The 26,727-nt window shown below is 41.5% G+C and overlaps 1 protein-coding gene across 23 annotated transcripts in view; it reads left to right on the plus strand.

Moving 5' to 3' along the window:
* LOC144693263 (coiled-coil domain-containing protein 9-like) overlaps positions 1 to 26,727 on the plus strand; it is a 273,976-nt gene that overhangs the window by 73,856 nt on the left and 173,393 nt on the right. For all 23 annotated transcript variants that reach the window (XM_078562955.1, XM_078562963.1, XM_078562980.1 and 20 more), the window contains one exon: positions 6,608 to 6,748. In XM_078562955.1, coding sequence (XP_078419081.1) covers positions 6,608 to 6,748 — 141 coding nt within the window. The remainder of the gene's footprint in view (positions 1 to 6,607; positions 6,749 to 26,727) is intronic.

Raw genomic sequence — 26,727 nt, forward strand, 5'->3', positions numbered from 1 at the left:
TAGATTTGTACTCTGTCCCTTCCTGTCGTGGTCTGTTTATCATTTCCCATATTAATATATTTTTCTCTTGCCTTTTCTCTACTCTTTTGATATACTGCATCTTCCCAGATGTAATCCCTTGCCCCCACTATTTAGTTTAAAACCCTCTCTACTTTCCTAGTTATGCAGCTCGCTAGAGCACTGATCCCAGCACAATTCAGGTGTAGGCTGTCCTAACGGTACAGCCCCCACTTTTCTCCTGTACTGGTGCCAGTGCCCTATGAACTGGAACCCACTTCTCCCACACCAGCCTTGAGCTACGCATTCATTTCTCTAATCTTATTTACCCAATGCCAATTTGCATGTGGCTCAGGTAATAATCCAGAGATTATTACCTTTTGAAGTTCTGGTTTTTAGTTTCGTGCCTTAGCTCCTCATACTTTCTATGCACAACCTCTTTCCTAGTTCTCCCTATGTCAATGGTACCTACATGGACCACAATGATTGGATCCTTCCTGCTAACCCGCCCCCCACCCCCCACCCCGACCTCTGCAAGTTCCTCTCCAGCCCTAAGCAGATATCTCGAACTCTGGTACCAGCAGACAACAGCCTTATGGATCCTCGCTTTTGGCTGCAGAGAAGAGTGCATATCCCCCTGTCTATACTGTCCCTCACTATGTTCCCCCACTTGAAAGGCTTCCTGTACCATTTGACCATGGTCAACCTGCTCATCCACACTGCAGCCCTCACTTTTGTCCACACAAGCTACAAGAACCTTGAGCTTATTGGTCAGTTGCAAGGGCTGAGGTTCTCCTCCTTTTCCTCCCCCCTCTGCACCCTCGCGCTCTTGTGCCCTCGCTCGGCCTGAGAGTGCCATTGGTAAGGCCAGTATTTATTGTCCATCCCTAATTGCCCGTCAGAAGGTGATGTGTCGCTTTCTTGAACCACTGCTGTCCATTTGGTGTAGGTACCTCCAGAGTGTAGTTTGGCAAGGAGTTGCAGGATTTTAACCCAGTGATAGTGAAGGAATGTGATATAGTTCCAAGCCAGGGTGGTGAGTGACTTAGAGGGAGACTTGAACATGGTGGTGTTCCCATGCCTCTGTTGCCCTTGTTCTTCTAGGTGATAGAGGTCGTGGATTTGGTGCTGTCGAAGGAGCCTTGATGAGTTATTGCAGAGCATCTTGTAGGTGGTACATACTGCTGCCACTGTGTGCCTGTGGTGGAGAGAGTGAATATTTAAGGTGGTAGATGGGGTGCCAGACAAGCAGGGTGGTTTGTCCTGGATGGTGTCCAGCTTCTTGATGTTTGTTAATAATACTGTCTTTCCATTTTAATCCTCCCAAAGTGCATCACTTCTATCTTTTCTGCATTGAACTCCAGCTGCCAAGCTCCTGCCCATTTCACCATCTTGTCTGTCATCCTGAAGCCTACAACTAACCTTATTACTATCTATGATGTTGCGAAGTTTCATCTCATTTGCATATTTTATGATGCTTCTCCCTGCACCCTGGGTCTATTGTTTCTAAGAATTGAAAAAATTGTAATGGGCACAAAGCTGACCCTTGGGAACACCATGGCATTTTCCGCTCTGAAAATCATCCATCCGTCCATCTGCTTCCTGTCACTGAGCTAATTTTGTCTCCATACCGCCACTTCCCCTTAATTCTTTGGTTTCCATCTTCCTAATGACTCTCCTGTGTGGCACTTTGTGGAATGCCTTCCAAAAATTCATATATACAACATCTTCGGCACTATCTCGATCAGCCTTCTCTGTTACCTCCTCAAAGAATTTAATCAAGTTAGACAAGATTTGCCTTTAACAAATCCATGCTGACTCTGCTTAATTAACCCATCCTTTCCAAATGAAAGTTTATTTTGTTCCTGGTAATGGTTTCCAATAATTTTCCCACCATCGAAGTCAGTGACTGGCTTGTTTCCTGGTTTAACCACCTCCCCTTTCATGAATAATAATATAACATTAACAATTCTCCAGTCCTCTGTTACTATGCCCAATGAAGATTGAAAGATTGTAATCAGTGCCTCGGTCATTTGGATCTTTGGTTCTTTCAGCAACCTAGGATATGTTCCATTTGGACCAGGTGACTTACAAACTTTCAGTAATGCTAGCCGTTTCAGTAAAAAATAAGAAAGGCTTGTATTATACTGTCTTTTTTGTGAGCCCAGAACATCCCAAAGCTCTTTTTAGTCACTAAAGTACTTTTTAAATGTAGTAGCTGTTGTAATGTAGTAAACATGACACCTGTTATGAGCCCTGTAGAGACCGATAATTTTAAGATTTTAATTCCCAGTGACTGACTCAAAGGATCACACAATAAAATTTCACGTTTTAAGACTTTTACTGTAACTATCACACTAAAAGCAACATCAAAAATCATTATATAGTAGGCAACTAAACTAAGACTACAGAAACGATTTCCTCCTTTTAACTTCCTAACATGACCAAAAACCCTAGGCTTTTTTTATATGTTACATGTTACGAATTGTAACCTTTACAGGAACCAGTTCAAGTTACTCCCAGGTTCCAACAGTCTCGCACCTCTCCATTTCACTGAATTGTAACCTCCAGTGTCTGTCAAAAGTAGTTTCCCTCAGTCTTCTGAGAATCCCCGAATGGAACTTCCAGCAGCAAGGCACATTCCAGTGCCGGCTCCTGCCTGCCATGCCAGAGTGAATCTTCCAGTGTCCTTAAATCTCCACAGGTCCATCTCTTTTACCAGAGAATGAGCCCCCACCACAAATCTGCCTGGTGGCTAACAGACAACAGTCTTTTCTCCTACTATCCACAGCAGCTGCTTTCCTCTCTCTTTTGCATTCTCTGTCTCTCTCTGTCTGTCTCTTTCTCTCTGTCTGTCTCCAGGGTCTCTGCAAAGCCAGTTGCTCCTTTCGTTGTATCCAGGTGTGAAAGCTGACACTTTGGTTTGAATAGGACTTGACCTGGGCCCCTGGTCCCCATGGCAACCAGATCTGTCAAACTTACCACCAGGCAGAACTATAGGAGGTCACAAGTCCCTTTTCACGACTCAATTTTATCTTGAATTAAGCGACAATTTAAAACATAACCACCTTATAATGTCTAGCAGTCATAACACAGCCAATTTTCATACAGCAAGCTGCCACAAACTTGATGATTAGCAGAGTTTTTTTTAAAATTGATGATTGTTGGAGGTCTGGCAGCATCTGGGGAGTGAGAAATAGAATTTATTTTTCTAGCCCTCCTCAGAACTGAAAATTAGATATGTGATGGATTTTATAATGTTGGAAAAGGGAGGAGAGGAGGGTCAGGTGGAACAAAAGGGAAGGTCAGGGATAGATTAGAGGGTGGGGGAGATTAAATACCAAAGATGTCATGGAACAAAAGCCAAAGATAATGGTGAGCAGGTGTTAATAGCAGAATAAAGGTCAGCTCTGTCTGCTCTGTGTGAAAGCAAAAACATGAAAACAAATTACAAACTGGCACTTGGGGCAAGGGGGTGGGGGGAAGAAGAAAAGTCAAAATGGAGGACAGAGTTCATGGTCTGAAGTTATTAAACTCGAGAATTAAACGCCTGGCTCACAGTGGTGTGGGATTAAGGGATTTTGATTCATGGCACACTGGCACCAGTACTCAGGAAAGAGGGAGCTGTTTTGTTGGGATGGCTCCATTTAAACTGGACTAGGACCAGTGTCTGGTGAATTGTATAACTAGGGCTGTGAATAGGGCTTTAGACTAACTGGGTGCGAGAGGCTTCAGGGTAAAGGAGATTTAGAAATCCAAAGAGAAAAGTTGAGACAATAGAACAGTGTAGCGATGTAGAGAAAAACAAGCAGACTGGGACAGGAAAGACCGAGAGCTAAATGGTAATAATGCATCCATAAATAAGAAATAACATGCAGAGAATAGTAGTAAAGATATAACTTGAAATGCTCTTTATCTGAATCTGCAAAACACCCACCATAAAATAGATGAACAAGCAACACTAATAGTGATAAATGGTTTAGATCTAACCGTCATTAAAGAGATCTGGTTACAAGGTGACCAAGGTAAGGAAATAAGTATTCCAGGGTACACAACATTTCGAAAAGACAGACAAAATGGAAAAGGAGGATGAGTAGCCCTGATGGTAAAAAATTATATAAGGAAGTTAATGATAAAGGATCTTGATTCAGAAGAACAGGAAGTAAACTTAGTATGGGTGGCGGTTAGGAATAGAAAGGTCCAGAAATGCTGGTGGGAGTAGTTTATTAATCCTGTAACTATTGGACAGAACGTTAAAAACAATTTTGTTCAGTTTGTAATAAAGGCAATGTAATAATTGTGGGGGACTTTAATCTTCACAGTGACCAAACAAGACTAATTGACAAAGGTGATCTGAAAGACGAGTTTGTAGAATGCTTTCATGACAGTTTCCTGGAGCAATAGATTGTTGAACCAACTAAGGATAAAGCTATTTTACATCTAGTATTGTGCTCTGAGGCAGGGTTAGTTAGTAATCTCAGTAAAAGGTCCTCAAGGAAATAATGATCATAATACAATTTGATTTCACATTAAGTTTGAAAGCGACATTCTCCAGTGACATTCTCCAATTGCAAACAAGAATCTTAAATTTAATCAAAGCCAATTATATTGGTATGACAGGAGAGCTGACTAAGGCTGATTTGGTAAATAGACTAAAAGGTATGGTGGTAAGTAAACGGTGGGAAATGTTTCGAGAGACAATTCAAAATGTTCAACAAAATTGCATTCCATTGAAAACCAAAAACTCAGCAAGACAGATCCATCTGTGGCTTACTGAGGATATTAAGAATAGTGTTAGATTAAAAGAAGAGGCTTATAATGTTGTAAAGAATAGTAGTAAGTCTGAGGATTTGGAGTGTTTTAGAAACCAGAAAAGGGCCACCAAAAAGTCCATAAAAAAGGAAAAATAGAATGAAAGTAAACTAGCCAGGAATATAAGAACAGATTGTCAGAGTTTTTACATGTATATAAAAAGGAGAGCAGCTAAAATAAATGTTGGTCCCTTAGAAGCAGCGACAGGAGAAATTATCATGGAGAATGAGGAAATGGCTGAGGCATTGAACGAATATTTTCTGTCTTCACAATATAAGACACAAGTTACATAACAGAAATAGCAGCTAATGAGAGAGAGGAAATTAAAGTAATTTATATAATCAGAGAAGCACTGGAGAAACTTATGGGACTAAAATCTGACATCCCCAAGAACTGATGGTCTACATCCTAGGGTTCAAAAAGAGATTGTTGCAGAAAGTTAGATTTTTCAAAATTCCCTAGATTCTCAAATGGTCCTCGTGGATTGGAAGTTGACAAATGTAACACTGCTATTCAAGAAAGGAGGGAGAGAGAGAGAGAAAACAGGGAACTACAGGCCAGTTAGCTTGACATTACTTGCAGGAAAGTGCTGTAATCTATTATTAAGGAAGTCTTAATAGTGCACTTAGAAAATCATAGCATGATCAGACAAAGTCAATATGGTTTTCCAAGCCACACACCATCCTTATTCGGCACTAAATCGCCATTCCTTTACTGTTGCTGGGTCAAAATCCTGGAACTTCCTAATAGCACTGTGGGTGTGCCTACACCTCATGGCCTGCAGTGGTTCAAGAAGGTGGCTCTCCACCACCCTCTTGTGGTCATTAAATGGTGGCCTTGCCAGCGACGCCCACACCCCGTGAAAGAATAACAAGTGTTACTGTCCAAGTCTACATTAGGGTAACTAAAGTCACGAATTATCACAACTCTATTGTTCTTGCATCTTTATTTCATTTGTAAATAGTTAAAATTCCTAAATTCTGCACTGAGATTAAGTTTTCTATAATTGGGTGAAATAAATATTTTACAATTTGTGCTTTCCCCCAAGCTTACTCTTGTATCCATGGCAACAAGCACTGTAAACCGGGCCTATTCTATAATTGGACAGGGTTCCTGTAACTGGGTAAAGTTTTTGGTGCAGCCAGAGAGAGTGGCTGGGAGCTTATTGCTTGGGCATAAGATGACAGGTTTAACCTTCCCAACGATTAGCTGGAGGAGTTTATGGCTTGTCCAAGACTGGATTTCAGACAAGGAATTTGACAGAGACAATGGATGGATTGAGAGAGGTGATAGGAGCTGGAGCTAGAGGTGATTAGGGTACAATGTGACTGAATGGTGTCACCATGATGCATCATGTACACAAGGATTAGGAGCAGGCAAAGGATGGATTCCTGGAGTACTCCAGAGTGATAGTATTGGTTGGGAAGAAAAACCATGGTCAGAGATGCTCTAGCTATAACTGAATAGGCAAGATATTTGAAGATGGGTTAGATAGGTTATTTAAGGAAGGGAGAATAAATAAGTTTTTATTGTTAAAATCACAAATTTCAATATGCCTGACAGCAAATTTAAAATGTGCATAAGAGCAGCTGATTTACATGACTCAATTATTTTTGTACTTACTTCATACATATGCCTATTTTGTGGATATGTGTATTAATAAAATGCCTGAGTTTTCAAAAAACAATTTCCTGTTCTCATGTAATAACCTTTGTTGTGAGCTGTAGCATAAGTGTGCATATTGCTTCTTTTAATTGTTTCTATTGTTTGATTTATTTGTACCAATTGGTATTTGCAGGAAAAGAGGGTGGTAAGTGAGAAACGGGTTTTTGGTGGAGCGAGCAATCTTCGAGGTTGTGAAACAGATGCAGGTCAAAGATTCTCTGTAGGAAGAGGACAAAGACTTCGTAAATTTGTTGTGGAGGAAAGCAAAGCAAAGGTAGGATTTATAAAATGCAATCTTTTGGACGTCATTAATGCATGGAAATTCTTAAATACATTGCAAATTGGCGAGTGTGTTTAAACCGTGTACATTGCTTAGCAATTTATTTAACAGAAAGCACTTTATGATCATAAGACACATGGGTCAATTTTAAATCTCCAGAATTAGTGGGGTGAGAAGAGGTTTCTAATTGCAGAAATTAGACGTCTGATGCCAATCTGGGTTTTAATGGAGGTCTGTTGGTGGCTGTGGGGTTGGTGGGGGGAGGGAGATTGGAGCAGTAGTGTATATCTATCATGCCCCCCAGAGGTGGGTTTGCAATTTAAATATTTAAAAGGGGTTGCGCATCTCATTTTAGCAGGCTTTTAGATTTAATGTCTGCTGGCTGGGTTTCCAAGGCTCAGGAAACCTGGCAGCTGGAGAGAAGCAAGAACAGCTGGATCCAACGGTTAAGTCCCTTTCCAGCACAGGAGTGCTTCCCCTTAGCCCATCAAGGTAACCTTCTTTCCCACTGATTAGCTGACACCACCTCCACACCACCACCAACCCCCTCCCAACACTGGTGACCCTGCCTCCCCAAGGCCTCTAATTTTTTCCCCACTTCAACCTCTGCAAGGCCTTGAATTTCTAATCTCTCTCTAATCTTCATCACCCTCCGATCGCTCCCCAATTTCAATCACCCTCAGATATCTCCCCACCATCTGGCCATCGATCTCTCCCTCCCTCCTCTCTTCTTTGCATATCAGTCTTCTAATCTGGCTGGCTGCCAGCAGGAAATGGATGAAGAAAGTTTAAATTTAAATCTGGGTTACCTGCACTTCTGGGTTTCCCAGCTGCAATGATCCTGCTCCCCCAAATCTCTATAATATCAGGGTCATAGGGTGGAATTTTAATATGGAGGAGTGGGTTTAGGTGCAAATGGGGTGTTAAGGTTGGCAAAAAATACAAATCTGTCTGGAAGTCAGCTTCAATCCTCTGACTTCTGTGTTTAACTCAGGCATGTTGGGGTGGTTGTGTGCAAACACTTTGGGGCTAGTAGGTTAACATATGCTAATTGCTCAATTCAAGCGATTATTTCAACAGAATTTTAAATTTAATGGCGCATCCATGAGTTTCCCAAGTTTCATGAAACTTGCCATGAAGGATGAGTGGAAGTGGTGGATGGATAAATGGTGATACGAAGAAGTGCATAGAACGAGAGAGATGGGTGCCCTTCCAAGTTAAGTGAGAAGTGATGTGATGGAGTAGGTTTGACAAGACAGAGTGGAAGATGGTAGTGGTTGATGCACGAAGTGGGACTTGCCTTTCCTGACCTGCTAAGGTTGTTAAAGTACTCCCCGCACTGAGTCCAAGAGTGTGGTGCATTGTTCCTGTTGTTGATCTCCTGGGCCACTTTCAGCCATGCCTGCTTTGTGGCAGCAGCAGTTTTCTTTCTCCCTTTGCTGGGGAAGAGTAACTCCTCATTGCTTTCAGTACATCAAGCGAGGTGTCATTAAAACAGAACGCAACCTTTTACCATTATGAATCCATTGTCAAAGTTCTTCCTCATTTGCTTCCAACTGCTAGCTCCTCCTCCAAATTTCATCTTTGGGCTGGCCCTTCAAATACCAAAGTTGAAATTGCATCTTGCAGGTCAGCACCACGCTTGTTGCCGCATGCACAATTGACGCCATATCCAGAAGTAAAATTGTAATGGTGCGTGTGTTAACATATTACAGACATGCACACTGAATTTATTTCTTGAGTTCCCGTACGATGTCTAACTCCCCTGCTTCCAGCAAATCTCATACTTAATATCAGGGCCGTACTGTCCAAGAAAAGATGCAGCTTGCTTGTGGCAGAGGGTGCTCGTGTTAGTACTTTATCCATTGCAAATAGTCGTACTAAAAAGTGATTTATGACACTCTGTATATAGATGAGCATGATTTTTCCCCCCACTTTGTTTTTCTATTGTTTCAGTGAAAGTATGTGCCTGGAATGGGTATAAAGTACATTGCTCAATACTGCCAACTGGGCTCCATTGACAATAGATGTCGGCTGCTGCCAAATATGGGAAGGGAAAGACTCAATTTTGTGAAGCGCTATCCAATCTTACTATAACATTACATTTATAGGTCTTTATATTTATAAATCTTATTTTTACAGTCAGTTATAAAAACAAAAAATTCTGGATAAACTCAGCAGGTCTGGCAGCGTCCATGGAGAGAGAAACAGAGTTAACGTTTTGAGTTCATATGATTCTTCAGAGCTGAAGAAGAGTCATATGGACTCAAAACGTTAACTCTGTTTCTCTCTCCATGGACGCTGCCAGACTTGCTGAGTTTTTCGTTTTTATTTCAGATTTCCAGCATTTTGCTTTCATCTTTATGAATACAGTATTAGTTTTCCTATCATTTTTCACCATCGAGATGATTTTGAAATCTGGATGGATTTCCGCTGCTCTTTATTTTGAAACTCAAAGTTGGTTACTTCACAAGAAATTGAAACAAACTTTTCCTCATTAACACCTCAGTTTGAAATTGGAGCTTTTCTACACTGTCAGTGAATGTGATTAGAATGGATTCTGATAAACTACATTGCTTTGAACTTGCTGTAGAAAAATTTAGTATCCTGTTGTAGCATGCATAATCTGAAGTATGGAAAATATTTTTAATCACTATATGATATGATCCCAGTTTACTAGTGATTTCAAACCACATGGATGCTTTTAGTTATCTTGTATCTTGGCCAATCCAGAGTTGATCAAAACTTTCGGCATTGCAGCCAAAATACTTGAATTACGAAAGCAAAATACTGTAAAATTTGAAATACAAACAGAAAATTCTGGAAGTACTTAGCAGTTCTGGCTGCATCTATGGTGAGAGAAATAGTTGACCTTTTATTAGAATAATCATGCGAACATACGTATTAGGAACAGGAGTAGGCCACTCGGACCCTCAAGCCTTCTCCGCCATTCAATAAGATCATAGCTGAGTTGATTGTAACCTCAACTCCACATCCTCACCTACTGCTGATAATGTTTCACCCCCTTGCTTATTAAGAATCTATCTACCTCTGCCTTAAAAATATTCAAAGACTCTGCTTCCACCATCCTTTGAGGGAGAGTTCCAAAGACTCACTACCCTCAGAGAAAATAATTCTCCTCATCTCTGTCTTAAATAGTCGACCCCTTATTTTTAAACAGTGACCCCTAGTACTATATTGTCTCACAAGAGGAAACATCCTTTCCACATCCATCCTGTCAAGACTCCTCAGGGTCTTGTATGTTTCAGTCAAGTCACCTCGTACCTGCTGGAGTTTAGAAGAGAAAAGTCTAGTCTGTCCAATCTTCCCTCATAAGACAACCCTCCCATTCCAGGTATTAGTCCAGTAAACCTGCTCTGAACTGCTTCCAATGCAATTACATCCTTCCTTAAATAAGGAGACCAACACTGTACAAAACTCCATGTGTGGTCTCACCAATGCCATGTAAAACTGAAGCATAACCTCCCTACTTTTGTATGCATTTCCCCTCGCAATAAACAATATCATTCTATTAGCTTTCCTAATTACTTGCTGTCCCTGCATACTAATCTTTTGCGATTCATGCACAAGGACGCCTTGACTCCTCTGTGTCTCAGAGCTCTGCAATGTCTCACCGTTTAGGCAATATGCTTCTTTTTTATTCTTCCTGCCAAAATGGACAATTCACATTTTCCCACGTTATACTCACAAGATCAGCCATGATCTTCTTGAATGGCGGAGCAGGCTCGAGGGGCCGAATGGTCTACTGTTCCTATTTCTTATGTTCTTATAGGTTATCAGAGTTGGATGGGAATGTGGAAATCTAAATACTCCATTTGTCAGATCTTTGTCCATTCATTTAACCTATCTATATTCCTTTATAGCCTCCTTATGTCCTCTTTGCAACTTACTTTCCTACCTTTGTATCATCAGCAAATTTGGCAACCATTTCTTTGGTCCTTTCATCCAAATCGTTTATATAAATTGTAAAAAGTAGAAATCATCAATAAAGACACTTATATTACTTCTTTCTGATGACAATTCTTCACAAGCATATGATTTGAAAAATACTGATTGGTAGAGATTGTTGATAGGTAGACAATGGAAACGTAGTGAATCAAACCATTTCTGCAGTGTAGGGATAGGCCACTTGAAGCTGAACTGACTACTTTAAGAACTTGTGTGAGATTGTTAAACATCTTCCTATAATGCATCTGTGTTCTTGGGGTGACATTCCTGACACTGAACTCCACCTGTACAACTTTTCACTGCATCCTGAGCATTTATCTGGAGAGCTGCGAATTTACAGGCGTACTACGGTTCTTGCTTCCTGGTTCAGCTTTGGGCGTAGGTTGACTCTCATTCTCTCGTCTTCTGCTTCCAACTGACCAGCAGTATTCAGCTTCAAATTCATCACGCATTGGTCAGTGAAAGCTGCTGCTTATTAACTCTTTCCGAGCCACAGTCCACAGCGTGATCAATGATGTTGTATTCTGATTGGCCTAAACGAGGTGAGGCTCTTTTCTAATTGGCTTAAGAGGTGCGTGATCAGTCTGTGATTGGCCCCAAAGGTGATGGTCATTAATTGATGTCACTTCTCACCATTCTCTGACTGGTTTCTTAAAATGCCGATTACCTGTAGGGCCATCCTCCTCATTAAAGTTTATTTCTGTTATTCTAATAACTTCTTGCCAAGATAAAAGGATGTTTTATGGTATTTCCCTTTGACCATTTGTTTAGGACAGGGGAGACATGCTGTCATGTCTTAATGAATGATATCTTGAGCTCATTGTCTCAGACTCTGCTTAATTGGTACAGGTTCTTCATTAAATCAGAACCTTTATCAGTAATTGTCTTTACAGGCCACCTGCTAGGTGATGTTTTTCTCTCTGGCTGTTGGTAATTGGAATGAGTTTAGAACCATAGAACAATAGAAAAATTACAGCCCGAGGACACCCAGGTGCCCTTTCTAATCCCACCTTCCTGCACCCGGCCCATAGCCCTGCAGCTTACAGCACTTTAGGTGCAGATCCAGGTACTTTTAAAAAGAGTTTAAAGTTTCTGTCTCTACCACCAACTTCAGCAGCGAATTCCAGACACCCACTGCCCTCTGCGTAAAAAAGTTCTTCCTCATGTTCCCCCTACACCTTCTGCCACTTATCTTGAATCTATGTCCCCTGGTTCTAGAATTCTCCATCAAGGGAAACAATTTTATCCTGTCCACTCTATCTATTCCCCTCATAATTTTGTACACCTCAATCAAGTCACCTCTTGGCCTTCTTTGTTCCAAGGAAAATAACCCCAACCTATCCAATCTCTCCTCGTAGCTACATTTTTCTAACCCTGGCAACATTCTTGTAAACCTCCTCTGCACTCTCTCCAGAGCTATTACGTCCTTCCTGTAATGTGGTGACCAGAACCGCACACAATACTCCAGTTGTGCCCTCACCAGTGTTTTATACAATTCCAACATTATATCCTTACTTTTATATTCTATACCTCCACCAATGATAGGAGAGCATTCCATATGCCTTCTTTACAACCTTGTCTACTTGAAATGCTGCCTTCAGGGACCTGTGTACTTGTACGCCAAGATCTCTCACTTCATCTACCCCTCTTAGTATATTCCCATTTATTGTGTAATCCCTGTAACTGTTTGACCTCCCTAACTGTATGACCTCACACTTGTCTATGTTAAAATCCATCTGCCACTTTACCGCCCACTCCACCAACCCATCTATATCGTTTTGGAGATTATGGCTATCCTCTACACTATCCACTACTCGGCCAATCTTTGTGTCATCTGCAAATTTCCCAATCGTGCCCCCCACGTTCACGTCCAAATCGTTAATATATAACACAAACAGCAAGTGTCCCAACACAGAGCCCTGTGGAACACCACTTGAGACAACTTTCCATTCACAAGGGCATCCATCGACCATTACCCTTTGTTTCCTGTTACAAAGCCAACCGTTTATCCAGTTTGCCACATTACCCTGAATCCCATGGGCTTTTACTTTCCTGACCAATCTGCCATGTGGGACCTTGTCAAATGCCTTGCTAAAATCCATGTACACAACATCCACTGCACTACCTTCATCAACCCTTCTTGTCACTTCCTCAAAGAATTCAATCAAATTTGTGAGGCAAGACCTTTCTTTAACAAATCCATGCTGACCATCCCTGGCTAGTCCATGCCTTTCCACATGACAGTTGATCCTATCTCTCAGGATTGATTCTACTAATTTGCTCACCACTGATGTAAGACTAACTGGTCTATAATTGTTTGGCATTTCCTTTGATCCCTTTTTAAACAATGGAACTACGTTTGCATTTCTCCAGTCCTCCGGTATCTCCCCTGTATCTAGTGAAGATTAGAAAATCATCCTCAGAGCATCTGCTATCTCCTCCCTGACTTCCTTCAGCAGCTTCGGGAACAATCCATCTGGCCCTGGCGACTTATCAACTTTCAAGGATTTCAACCCTTCGAGTACTTCCTCTCTCTTTATGACTATCCCGTCCAATATCTCACAGTGTTCATCCTGGGCTACTATATCTACATCCTCTCTTTCCTTTGTAAACACAGAGACAAAATATTCATTCAAAACCTTCCCACAGCCTCTGCATCTACACACAAGTTTCCATCTTCATCTCTGATAGGTCCCACTTTTTCCTTAACTAACCTTTTAGCATTAATGTATTGGTAAAACATCTTTGGGTTATCTTTAACTTTACTTGCTAATCTTTTTTCATGCCCTCTCTTTGATTTCCTTATTTCCTTTTTTAATTTGTCCCTGCACTTCCTATATTCGTCTAGGCTATCAGCAATGCTTAGTTCTTTGTGCCTACCGTACGCTTTCTTTTTCTGTTTGATCTTCCCCTGTATTCCTCTAGACAACCAGGGAGGTCTAGATTTGGCAGTACCACTCATTTTTTTGTAGGGGACATGTCTACTTTTGTACAATTAGGATCTCGCTTTTTAGTACTTCCCACTGGTTTTCCACTGTTTTATCCTCCAGCAATGCTGTCCAGTCCACCTTAGCCAAGTCCCTTCTCATTTCTGCAAAATTTGCCTTCCCCCAATTCAAGACTTTTACTCCGGCCTTATCTCTGTCCTTTTCCATGGTAATGCTAAATCTGACTGAATTGTGATCACTGTCCCCGATATGGTCGCCAACTGTCACTTCACCCACTTGCCCTTCTTCGTTCCCCAAGACTAGGTCTAGAATTGCATCTCTTCTCGTTGGGTTTGTCACTAATTGGTTGAAAAAATTTTCCTGGACACACTGCATGAATTTTTCTCCCTCAGTGCCCCTTATATTGTTTGAATCCCAGTTGATATTAGGATAGTTGAAGTCTCCTACTATTATTGCCCTCTTGTTCTTACAAGCAGAAATTTGCCTACATATTTGTTCTTCTATCTCCCTTCCACTATTTAGGGGTCTGTAGTATACTCCCAGTAGTGCGACTGCTCCTTTTTTATTTCTAAGCTCAATCCATAAAGCCTCGTTTGTTGACCCATTTAGTATATCATCCCTTCTCACAACTGGAATTGATTCTTTAACCATCAGTGCTACCCCCCCCTCCTTTTTTATCTCCTCCTCTATCGTGCCTGAAGACTCTATAACCAGGGATGTTTAGCTGCCAGTTTTGTCCCTCGTTTAGCCAGGTCTCCGTTATAGCAATGACATCCTGCTGCCGTGTGTCTACCTGTGCCCTTAACTCATCTACCTTGTTTGTAATACTCCTTGCATTGAAGTATAAACAGTTTAACCCCATCAATTTCCCTTGCTGGACACTTTGTAAACTTTGCTTCTCCTGTAACTCCGTGTCTATCACAATGTCCCTAGCTAATGTTCTACCTCAATTTTTCTGATCAGAATCTGACCTACCTGATCCTACTCCTGGGATCCCATCCCCCTGCCACACTAGTTTAAATACTCCCCAACAGAACTAGCAAAAGCCCCTGCAAGGACACTGGTCCTCGCTCTGCCAGGTCCGACCTTCCCCAGAACCGGTCCCAGTGCCTCAAGAATCTGAACCCCGCCCGGCTACACCATCTCTCCAGCCACGTGTTCATTTGGTCTACTGTTTTAAAACAAAAGGATGATTTGGAAAAGTTGCTTATAACCTTAACAATGTAGGCCTAATATAAAAGATTGCAAACTGCTAATACAAATGATTACAAAATGGGTAATACTTAGAAGTTATAGAGTGTGTATAAAATATAAGTGCATCGCACTACGCAGTGTTTAAGGTAGTAAAGTCTCCTTATACATGCAATTAATACATAGCCTTGAGTGATAAAAGTCTAAATAGATTATACAGTTATAAAACTAGTTACACACTTTTACAAAAGTTAGCTCTTAATACAAAAAATACATTGAGCCAAATGTAATTGCTTTCTTCTAAAACACTACAAATTAAAACTAACTTAATATAGAACACAGCTGTTATTCTTTCCCTCCTCTCTCTAAAGGAAATCCCTCCTAACTTTCCTTTTCTGATTGCACCAGGTTCTGATAAGGTTTTACGATGTGAGGGGATGTAAGCTTGCCCGTTCAGCCTTGAAGTTGGCAAGTCAATGTGTCTCTGTGATATGGAGATAAATGCAATAGGGCCTAATGCGGTCTCCTCTACATTGGAGAGACCAAACGTAAAGTGGGCGACCGCTTTGCAGAACACCTGCGGTCTGACCACAAAAAAGACCCAAACCTCCCTGTTGGTTGCCATTTTAACACTCCACCCTGCTCTCTTGCCCTTGGCATGCTGCATTGTTCCAGTGAAGCCCACCGCAAACTGGAGGAACAGCACCTCATCTTCCGACTAGGCACTTTACAGCCTTCCGGACTGAATATTGAATTCAACAACTTTAGATCTTGAACTCCCTCGTCCATCCCCACCCCCTTTCCATTTCTTCCCCCTTCCTTTTGTTTTTTCCAATAATTTATATAGATTTTTCTTTTCCCACCTATTTCCATTATTTTTAAATCTATACCTTTTATGCCCTGTTAGTCTTTCCACCCCACCCCCACTAGAGCTGTACCTTGAGTGTCCTGCCATCCATTCTTAATTAGCACATTCGTTTAGATAATATCACCACCTTCAACACCGCTTTGTTCTTTTGTCTGTGACATCTTTTGATTATCTGCTCCTATCACTGCTTGCTTGTCCCTACAACCACACCCCCCCCACCCCCATTTCTCTCCCCCCACCCCCCCACCTTAAACCAGCTTATATTTCACCCCTCTCCTAATATTACTCAGTTCTGTTGAAGGGTCATGAGGACTCGAAACGTCAACTCTTTTCTTCTCCGCCGATGCTGCCAGACCTGCTGAGTTTTTCCGGGTAATTCTGTTTTTGTTTTGGATTTCCAGCATCCGCAGTTTTTTGTTTTTACCTCTGTAGCAGTTGTTCTGTAATTAACTCACTAGTGTGTTACCTTATTGTGTCTAAAATCTCTCCGGTGCCTTTCTCTGTCAAATGCTAAGCAGAGTCACATGGTATTAAATGGTGGAGTCCCCCATTGGTTACAGTTTAAAAGGATAGTATACAATAAGGTATTGATCAATATATTTGATCAATATTGTGTAATCTAAACTAAAACTATTCATTAAACATCAATTTCCCTACACCCCTGCCACTTCATCAGTGCCCTTGCTGTTGCCTGTCAACCAACCAGCCCAAATTGCTGAATTCTGAAGCTGGGCTTTCTAGGCCCAAGGCAGTCATTAAGGGAGAGTACAATGGTGATTATTTTAGTTTTGCAACAAATATATTATGATTGAATTTTAAAATAATTGGTTTGAAATAGGCTATGATCGATCCTGTGTTCTAGGTTCCCCAGGGAAACATTTTCAATCCTGTCAAATCCCTTGAGAACTTTATATATTTCAATATTTCAATTAGTTCATCCCTCATGCTTATAAACCCCAGGGAATAAAGACCTAGTCTATTCTATCTCTCCCCATACAACAAGCCCCTCATCCTAAGTATGAGCCTAGGGAACCTTCACTGCACGCCCCCCTGAAGTGAGCACATTTTTTCCTTGGGTAAGGAGACTATAACTGTACACAGTGCTCCAGATGTGCTCGCACCAAGGCCCTATAAAATTGCAGCCAGACTTCTTTACTCTGACACTCCAATCCATCTGTAATAAAGGCTAACATACCATTTGCTTTCCTAGTTGCTTGCTGCATGTTAACTTTCTGTGATTTGTGCACCTAGGCCCCTCTGAATAGCAACATTTCCCTGTCTCCCACCATTTAAAATATATTCTGCTTTCCTACCTAAGTGCATAACTTCATATTTCTCCCTGTTATTTTCCATGTGCCATTTTCTTGTCCACTCACTTGTTTTATATTCCCTTGCAGCCTCATTGCATCCTCCCCAGGGTTTATTTTCCCACCTAACTTTGCATCGTAGCAAACTTGGATATGTTACAAAAACAAAAATTGCTGGGAAAACTCAGCAGGTCTGACCGCATCTGTGGAGAGAAAGGCAGAGTTAACGCTTCGAGTCCGTGTGACTCTTCTTCAGAACTGTTCAGATTTCCAGCATCTGCAGTATTTTGTTTTTATCTTGGATATGTTACACCTCATCCGAGTCATTGATATAGATTTTAAATAGCTGAAGCCCAAGCACTGATCCTTTTGGTAACCTTCTAGTTGCTAGATTCAGAATGTGGTCTTACATCACTTTTCAGAACAATTAGCTACTAGTATTTTACTCCAATTTCAAAGGTACCAGGTCACTGCCTCTTCACAGACAGTTGATCCTATTAAATTCCTGTATGCTTTCATTTTCCCTTATTTGCCAGATTTGGGAACAGGGAATGATTATCATCACTGCTAGCAGAGAAATGATGATGGAGGGTTTCAAGTATATCTTTTAATGAAGGAGAAGTGGAATTTGGGTTGTTTCATTCTTCAAGTTGTTATAACATTGGACTTGAATCTGGTTATGGCAGACACAACAAATATGCGGCTGTGTTTGCATTGAGGAAACCATTAATACCGTAGCACCCCAATAAAACTGTTCTGCTGCACTGCCTGGTGCTATTCCTGAGGATTGAATTCCTCCACAGAATCTGATAAGAATTCTTCTGTACTCTTCTGATCAGGGAGGATATGATTGGCTGTAGTATATGGGGCTGGCACACATAGGGTTAACTTGGGACTGAGTACAGTACCGCCCACACAGTGATGCAAGAGAACACATGACCCACACCTAGGGCTCAGTCTAGTGTTGGACAGAGCTGTTTATACAACAAACATTTAGACAGCTCCTAATTTGGACCATTTACTGTATATATGTACATAGTTCTTGTCATTAATAAATACATAATTAACCTACTTAAGACTGCGAAGACTCCATTAAGACCTACTGAACGGTATCCAGTTTCCTACAACAGTGGCAACCACCATCTCCCCCCCACAAAACCAGCCATTCCCAGAGAAGGGTGGGGGTTTGCTGCGATCGACAAGGGCACAACCAGGAGGCACAAAGGCATTTGTATAAAAATGAGCAAAGTGCCAAATCCAATAATTGAAATTTCAGCCAATCACTCCAGATGGAGCTTTAATTCTCAAGCGAGGAGCATCCCTTTGCAAAAAGAATTCTTCCCAGGAATTTGCAACACTGAGAACTTTTTTTCTGTTTATTGTATAACAAGTGTTAATTTTACTTTTTTTTTAGGCCGTAGGAAGATGGCCACTTAAATGAACTTCACAATTTTTAAAACAAATTTAATTTGGCAGTTATTTGCCAATTCAGGATTTGTAGCTTTCAAAAAAACTACTGTTCTCTGTTGCTCATTTGTTCCTCATTACTAATTGAATTATATGTTTGATTAGTTGTTTATTCATTTATTAGCTTATATTTCGGTTATTCACTGCACTTTTGATGTACAGATGTGTAATGCCTTAAAGTAACATTTGCAGGCATAATGGCTTATTAGTCATGTTTCACACACGCAATGGTGTTCATCATATATAGAATACTGATTGTCTGACTGACATTTCCAATCTAATCAAAATAAATTACCATCTCTGCATAATTTTTGCCTTGATACTTTTCTAAATATTTTATGAAGATTATAACCTCTTTTATTGTACATTTTATTCTCTGACCCACCATGTGCAATACCACAGGAGATCTGCCTGATAGCAGTTTAAAAATCAAGCTCTCTTCAGTGAGAGTACTGTCTTCCTTTCTGCTTTTGAAAGTAAGGGCAATTTGTTCCTATGAATGTGGCAATACCTGCAGAATTCTTTATGAAGAAAAGTTAGAAAGCCACTGTTATTTGCACACATTGGTGTGAGCAAAACTGTAGTATATTGTTACATACGAACATATGAATTAAGTGCAGGAGTAGGCTACTTGACCCCTCAAGCCACTTCTGCCATTCAATAATCTGATCTGATTGTAACTTCCACTCTACGTTCCTGCCTACCTCCAATAACCTTTCAGCCCCTTGCTTGTCAAGAATCTATTTAGCTCTGCCTTAAAAATATTCAGTCTCTGCTTCCACTGCCTTTTGAGGAAGAGTTCCAAAGATTCACGAGTCTCTGAAAGAAAATATTTCTCCTCATCTCTGCCTTAAATGAACGACCCTTATTTTTACATTGTGACCCTGAGTTCTAGATCCTTTCCACATCCACTCTGTCAAGACCCCTCAGGATCCTAAAGGTTTCAATCAAGTCACCTCTTATCCTTCTAAACTCCAATGGATACAAGCCTAACCTTTCCTCGCAAGACAACCTGCCCATTCCTGGTATTAGTCAAGTAAACTTTCCCTGAACTGCATCTGACGCATTTACATCCTTCCTTAAATAAGGAGACCAATACTGTTCACAGTACTCCAGGTGTGGTCTCACCAGCGCCCTGTATGACTGAAGCATAATCTCCCTACTTTTGTATTTAATTCCCCTCGCAATAAATGATAAAATTCTATTAGCTTTCCTAATTACTTGCTGCACCTGCATACTAGCCTTTTGTGATTTATGCACTAGGACACCCAGATCCCTCTGAATCTGAGCTCTGCAACTTCTCACCATTTAGATAATAATGCTTCTATTTTATTCTTCCTGTCAAAATGGGCAATTTCACATTTGCCCATATTATACTCCATTTGCAAGATCTTTGCCCACTCACTTAACCTATCTATGTAATTTTGTAGCCTCCTTACACCCTCTTCACAACTTACTTTCCTTCTTATCTTTGCGTCATCAGCAAATTTAGCAACCATACCTTCAGTCCTTTTATATAAATTGTAAGAAGTTGAGGCCCCAGCACTGATCCTTTGTGGCACACTGCCTGATAAATCCTGCCGACCAGAAATGGACCCATTTATGATTACTCTCTGTTTCCTGTTAGCTAGCCAATCTTCTGTCCATGCCAATATGTAACCCCCTACACCATGAGCTTCTATTTTACACAACAACCTTTGTGGCACCTTATCAAATGCCTTCTGAAAATCTAACTACAGTACATCCACTCATTCCCCTTTATCCATGGCACATGTGACTCCTTCACAGAACTTTAATAAATTGGTGAAATCTGATTGCCCTTTCACAAAATCACATTGAATCTGCCTGTTTACCTTTAATGTTTCTAAGTGCCCTGCTAATACATCTTTATTAATAGCTTCTAACATTCTCCCTATCTCAGATGTTAAGCTAACTGGCCTGTAGTTTCCTGCTTTCTGTCTCTCTCTTCCCTCCGCCCCCCCCCCTGCCCTTTTTGAATAAAGGAGTTACATTTACTATTTTCCAATCTATTGGGACCTTCTCTGAATCCAGGGAGTTTTGGAAAATTAAAACCAACGCACCGACTATCTCACTAGCCACTGCTTTCAAGACCCTAGAATGAAGTCCATCATGACCTGGGGATTTGTCAGACCTCAGCTCGAACAGTTTGCTCAATACTACTTCTCTGGTGATTGTAATTTTCCTGAGTTCCTCCCTCCCTTCAATTTCCTGCTTTACAGCTATTTCTGGTATTGTATCTGGCTTGTATCTTCTGTAGCGAAGACCAATGCAAAATACTGGTTCAATTCATCTGCCATCTCATTGGCCAGGATTTCCCGGTCGGCGAGCGGGGGAAGGCCGCTTGCCAACACGTAAAATGATGTGGGATGACGTCGGGCGGAACTCCCGATGTCACCCCGCCTCATTTCAATTTTCAGGTCGGCGGGGGCTCAGCCGAATCAGCTGTGCACCCACTGACCTGTCAATGGCCTATTGAGGTCATTGACAAAGTAATTAACATAATAGTGGACCTGCCCGCCCAACCTTAAGGTTGGCGGGAAGGCCTGGAGCCCTGGTGGGCATTGGAAAAAGCATGAAACCTCACCCACGGGTGGAATGAGGTTTCATGTAGGTTTTTAAAATTTAATAAAAATGTGACTAAGTGATGGACATGTCCCAACTCATGTGACAGTGTCACATGAGGGGACATGTCAGAAATTTTTTTTTCTGTTTTTAACATTTTTTAACGTGGAGCCGATCTCCCTGAGGCAGCACTTAGCCTCAGAGAGATGAGTGCGCTCTTTCGCGCGCATGTGCGAAAGAGCGCACTCTCGGCTCAGGGAATCCCCCTTCTGCCCGCACAGAGAGCGCATGGTGTTCCCTTGCGGACATCACGCTGGGTGGGCCATAATTGGCCCACCCATGTAAAATGGCAGCACCAGCCCGATCGGGAGTGCCGATTGGAGGCGTGCCTCCACTTGTCTGCTCCTGAACTTCCCCCCCTGACGGGGTGGAAAATTCTGCCCCTTATTTTCCATTATCAATTCCCCAGACTCATTCTATAGAACCAACTCTCATTTTTTTAACTCTCTTATTTAAATATATATAGAAACTCTTAGTATCCATCTTTATATTTCTAGCTAGCTCCCTCTCACTCTGAATTTTCCCTCCTTGTTAATCTTTTTGTCATTCTTTGCTGTTCTTTGTATTCTGTCCAATCTTTTGACCCACCACCCATTTTTGTTAAGGAGGTAAAGCCATGAACGTATATTTTGGAGAATAAAAACTTGTTTTTACTAATCTGTTTTTACAATGGTTCATCTGCGAGAAGCCACATATGAATATGTTCTCACCTTATAAAGTAATGTCAGCAGTGCAGGATAAAGCAACTGTAATGTGGCTGCCTGCCACATTCTGGAAAATATCAGCTGATTTCATGTTTAGAAATGTTCTTTTACAGAATCATATTCTGCTCCAACTGCAATCAGTCATCACTATTACACTGGTGTAAATGCTGGAGCACTTGGCATTAAGCACATGTTTGAATTTTGCATTAGTACAGTAAACCCTTGATGAGTCAAATCACAGGGGAGCTGCCTTCAAATCCGCGTTAAGCAGAGCTTCGTGATAGCCAAGGAGGCCAAATGTACCACATGAATGCGGCTCTCTGTAACCAATATGCCTACAAATGCTTAAACTTACTGTATTACTTTTTTCAAATTCAAATATTGAATAAAAAACACAGTAATAGAGCCAAAAATATTTTTATTTCATTTATTCACACGTAGTTTACATTGTAGGGCCTTGAAAAAGGCCAGAGGTTGACCTTGAGAGAGGCTGCGATTTAGCACTGGAAAAACTCTGTAATCTTTTTCTGCTTTATGTGCTGTTTTCAGACTTGCGCAATACAGTCCACCTTGCTATCAATGCAGTCAAACATGTTTTTAGTGTTTTCGTGCTGCGGCACAAAATCCCAGAGCATCTCTACGGCCTTCATGGCATCGGCTAGGAAAAGGGGTAGGCATTCATCGGAATCTTCAGGGTCATCAGCCTCCTTAGCAGAAAAACGTACTGTATCTATGATCACATCGTCGGTGAGTTCTGTTGTGCTTTGTGCGGCATAGACAACCTTTGCGTCCGTTTCCATGGTTGTCTCTGCCGGAATCTCCATACCGGCCTCCTGCAGGTAAGCAAAAAGTGCCTCATCACTGGAATGTTTGGCATCACCCTGCTCCTCATTCTTGTCACCTTGTGCAGCGTAACCTGTTTGAACTCGGTATGCTTCAAGCAATTTGCAATTGGATTCCTTCACCATCTTTCACATCTCTTTCAGCATCAACATGGCCTCTAGTACTGTGGGATTGTAGTCTTGCTTCTTACCGATGGCCTCGATAAACTGAGAGATTAGCTGCTGTTGGTAGTGGGCTTTCAAGTTCCTAATTACCCCTTGAGCCATTGGCTCGGAGTTTGGCCATGGTTTTGGGAGGAAATAACGTCAGCTTGACGCTCTTCAGGCCAGTGATGTTGGGTTGCGCGGGGCCGTTGTCTGCGATGGTGGCAATGTTCCTTTCTTTTTGATACATTTTGTCTGCTTTCTTGACCCATGCCTCTGAAATGCTGGAGGTCATTCAGGTGGTTTTATTTGCCATGTACTGTGTGGGCGGTGTCTTGACTTTCACGAAGAACCATGGCTTTGGACTTTCGCCTCACAATAAGTGTCAACTTTTCAGTGTCATTCGTTTTGGCGCAGACCATAGCAGTGAGAAGTTCCTTGCTCCACTTTACACCATTACATATGTCCCCTGTAAACATCAAAGAGCGGTCTGGCAAAAGACAGTAAAACAGTCTGGTTTCAGACACATCAAAATATCTCTGCGCATATTCATTCAAGACCTGGTTGAGACTCCAGTCATCTGTCATTGCTGTTGTAACGGCAGCACTCTTGCAACTTACTGAGTGGAAGAGAATGTTGTGCCTTGTTTTGGTCCAGCTGTCCATTGCTTCAGGTGAGCTCCATGTGTCCCAGCTTCTTCGCTATGGTGACTCCCCTTTGTTGCAGAATTGGGCAGAGATGGGCATGTTCTCATCTCAGGCTGCCTTGAACCATATTAGTGGAGCTCCTTTGATGTTAGGATAGGCAGCCATTCTCATCCTCTTCCTTGTTGGAGATAATGCTAGCTTGTTGAACAGTTCCAAGAACGGCGAACAAACTTGAGGGCAGAATCTCCCAATCTTCTGCTATGTCCGCTTCCTGCTTCACGCCACGGTTTTCCATTTGCTCTATCAACTTCACCTTCTCTCTGACAACACGTTTAACTTTATCTCAGGTTTCGCCATGCCTGCATGCTTTGCAAGTCACTTCACAGAGAAATTTGAGCACATTTAGGTCCAACCACATTGCTCTGGTGTTGGTGTGGTCACATGACCCCTGATTTCGGCATTATCTCTCGCTAGCACTGAACAGAAGTATGGCTAACCTGGATCAATCACTTTTGTGGAATTTTGGCTAATCACGGGCACTGTTTTATAGCTTTTGATATTCTGTTGATGAGAATAGGTGATAACTTTGACAGGAGGAATTACCTGTCACCTGATTTTGACTCATCGAGATTCCACTATTATCTACAGCCTACAGAGAAGACATGTTTGGGAATGAAAATATTGTAAACTGATAATTAAATTCTGTACCTATATCCTTGGGTGTGCGGGTAGTTATCTATTATCCTTGACATTTTTCCTCACCTGCAAGCCTAACTTTTGAAATTTCTAAGTTTTCGTTGCTGGCCTATTGTTGGGTCCCTACAACATGGAAAGAAACCCAACACTGTATATTCAAAACTTTATCCTTATTCTATTTTTTTTAAATTGTAGCAGCCACCTTAATTTTCTTTGTTCAAGTCACCTGATCACAGGGTTGGCCCTTTTGTCTGGGAGCTATCCCCAGGAGTTTCAAGGACCAAAGAATTATTTTTTCAGTTTCTGGAATGTCACACCTCGTTATGCCTAGAGATCTACTAACATATATATCACGCCTGGTACCAATTTCAAAGGGAACTACAGGGATGTCATTTGTGTCTGATAAGCCCACCTTGCTGGCAGAGTCAGTGGGTCTGTCCAGACAAGTTTCCCAAATGGCGGACCCTTAACATAGAAGTCAACAGTGACTGGGAAATTATCAATCCTGAAATCAAAGCCAATTCCAAATGCTGGATAAACCTTCCTTCTCCACAATGACTTCAAAAGGGATGTCACATATCCCAAGCCTCTGGCCTTTTGGACAATTTAATATTACACCTTTGAACCTCATATTCAGTCGACTGTTTTAACATCAAACTGGCGAGCCAAGAAGCAAGCTCCTCCAGGCTCAACAACAACTTGCCCATCTAGCTAGGCTTTGCTGGAAGATTTCATACTATCGCCTACAGAACTGACTCAATCTCTGCGTACTTACTTCATCTCGCAGGATCAGCATCAACTGAAAAGTGAATACTACAACTCTCCAGTTGAGCTCGAACGCTTATGTGAAAAAATTCACCATTGGACTCTGACTTTTGACACTGGGACTCCCGTGAACCAATATTCATTTTTTTGTGGTCCTTGTATTGCAAAACTCCTTTTCCCTATCCTCCTACCCCTTTATTGTGTGTGTTTGTGCGGAGTGGGACGTAGCTAACGTGCCTTTTTCAGGGTTTTGAATGTGTAAAATAAACCAATCTCCTGAGTTAATCCTAACTCAGGTTTGCTGTGGGTTTTTAGTAAAATCGGGTAATGAAAACCGAGGAGTTGTGAAAACACACCACCGCTTATTCTTAAAAGACTAATTCAAAACACTTTCTGCTTACAGACAGGTGGCAAGAGAAAATCAATGCAGTTTGACTGTCTCTCTCCTGTCCATAACACTTATTCTAACCACTGACTTACATCTATGATTTGTAAAATACCTTGACCAAATCACATTACCTAAACCACTCTTTTCATGTTTGGCACTGTAAGGATAATTTTGTCTTTCTGATGGTGTAGAGCCAGGAATTGTCACATAGTAGAGAAAATTACAACAAGCATGCTGCCTATAACATTTAGGGACAGCTTACTTGAGTAATTGGTATGAACATTTTATTTATTTATTCATTCATTCATTCATTCATAGGATGTGGGTGTTGCTGGCTAGGCCAGCATCTATTGCCCATCCCGAATTGCTCTTGAGAAGGTGGTGGTGAGCTGCTGTCTTGAACTGGTATTGGAACATCCAAAATGCTGTTAGGAAGGGAGTTCCAGGATTTTGACCTAGCAGCAGCGAAGGAGTGGCAATATAGTTCTATGTCATGAGGTGTGTGGCATGGAGGGGAACTTGCAGCTGGCGGTGTTCCCAAGCATCTGCTGCAACTCCCAGCATAGTTTTGATCATGAGCCAAGAACTAGGTTTGGTAACTAAGAATTAAAGGTGGAGAAGACAATGTGGGGAAAAAAATTCCAAATAGGATCATTTATATTGGCTAAGGCTGTGTATCTGCCAATGTTTCCAGTTCACCTCTGAGCCTTCATAGAATCTTGCTTTAATTTGAATGCATTCATGCCACAACTTTCATACCTTTTAAGATGCAATGCACAGTTAATGTTGTGTTTGCCGTATAAATCTTTCAAGGGATTCACTTGTCAAATCAACGCATCACAACTTAGCAGCGAGATGCATGGTTGCTACTGATACACAATTTGACCTGTTGGTGGAGCACATCTGTCATTGAACACGTACACCTTCAATTTGCATTTCAAGGCAATATTTCAATTTGTACCACATGGAACAAAATTCAACGTAATCAGTCCCAACTTAAAACAGGATCACTAAGAGTAGCCATGGCTCCTTTGAGAAGGCTGTCTTGTACTTGCTGGTTTTTTAGACCGTACATGGATAAGGAAAGAAAGTAGTAATCTATCCCAGGCCCAGATAGGCCTAATAATTTCTTTCCCTTGTTCATTTCTACCAGGCATTCAAACATTGCATGCCCAGAGTAAGGTACCACACAGTATCCTATGTCCCTTGCTGAAGTTTGCGAACAGCCATGCATATCCCAGAGGATGTTAATGAGCTTGAGGAAGGCTGCACCTAATGATGCACAATTCGCACACATGGAGGAAGAGGATCTTTCCACCTGGATGGGCACATGGTTACCATCAATGAGTCTTGCATTTTTGCAAATGCAGTAATGTAGTGATATTGGGCAACCG

This window comes from Cetorhinus maximus, chromosome 18 (genome assembly GCF_964194155.1).
Source record: "Cetorhinus maximus chromosome 18, sCetMax3.hap1.1, whole genome shotgun sequence".
In the NCBI taxonomy this organism is placed as follows: Eukaryota; Metazoa; Chordata; class Chondrichthyes; order Lamniformes; family Cetorhinidae; genus Cetorhinus; species Cetorhinus maximus.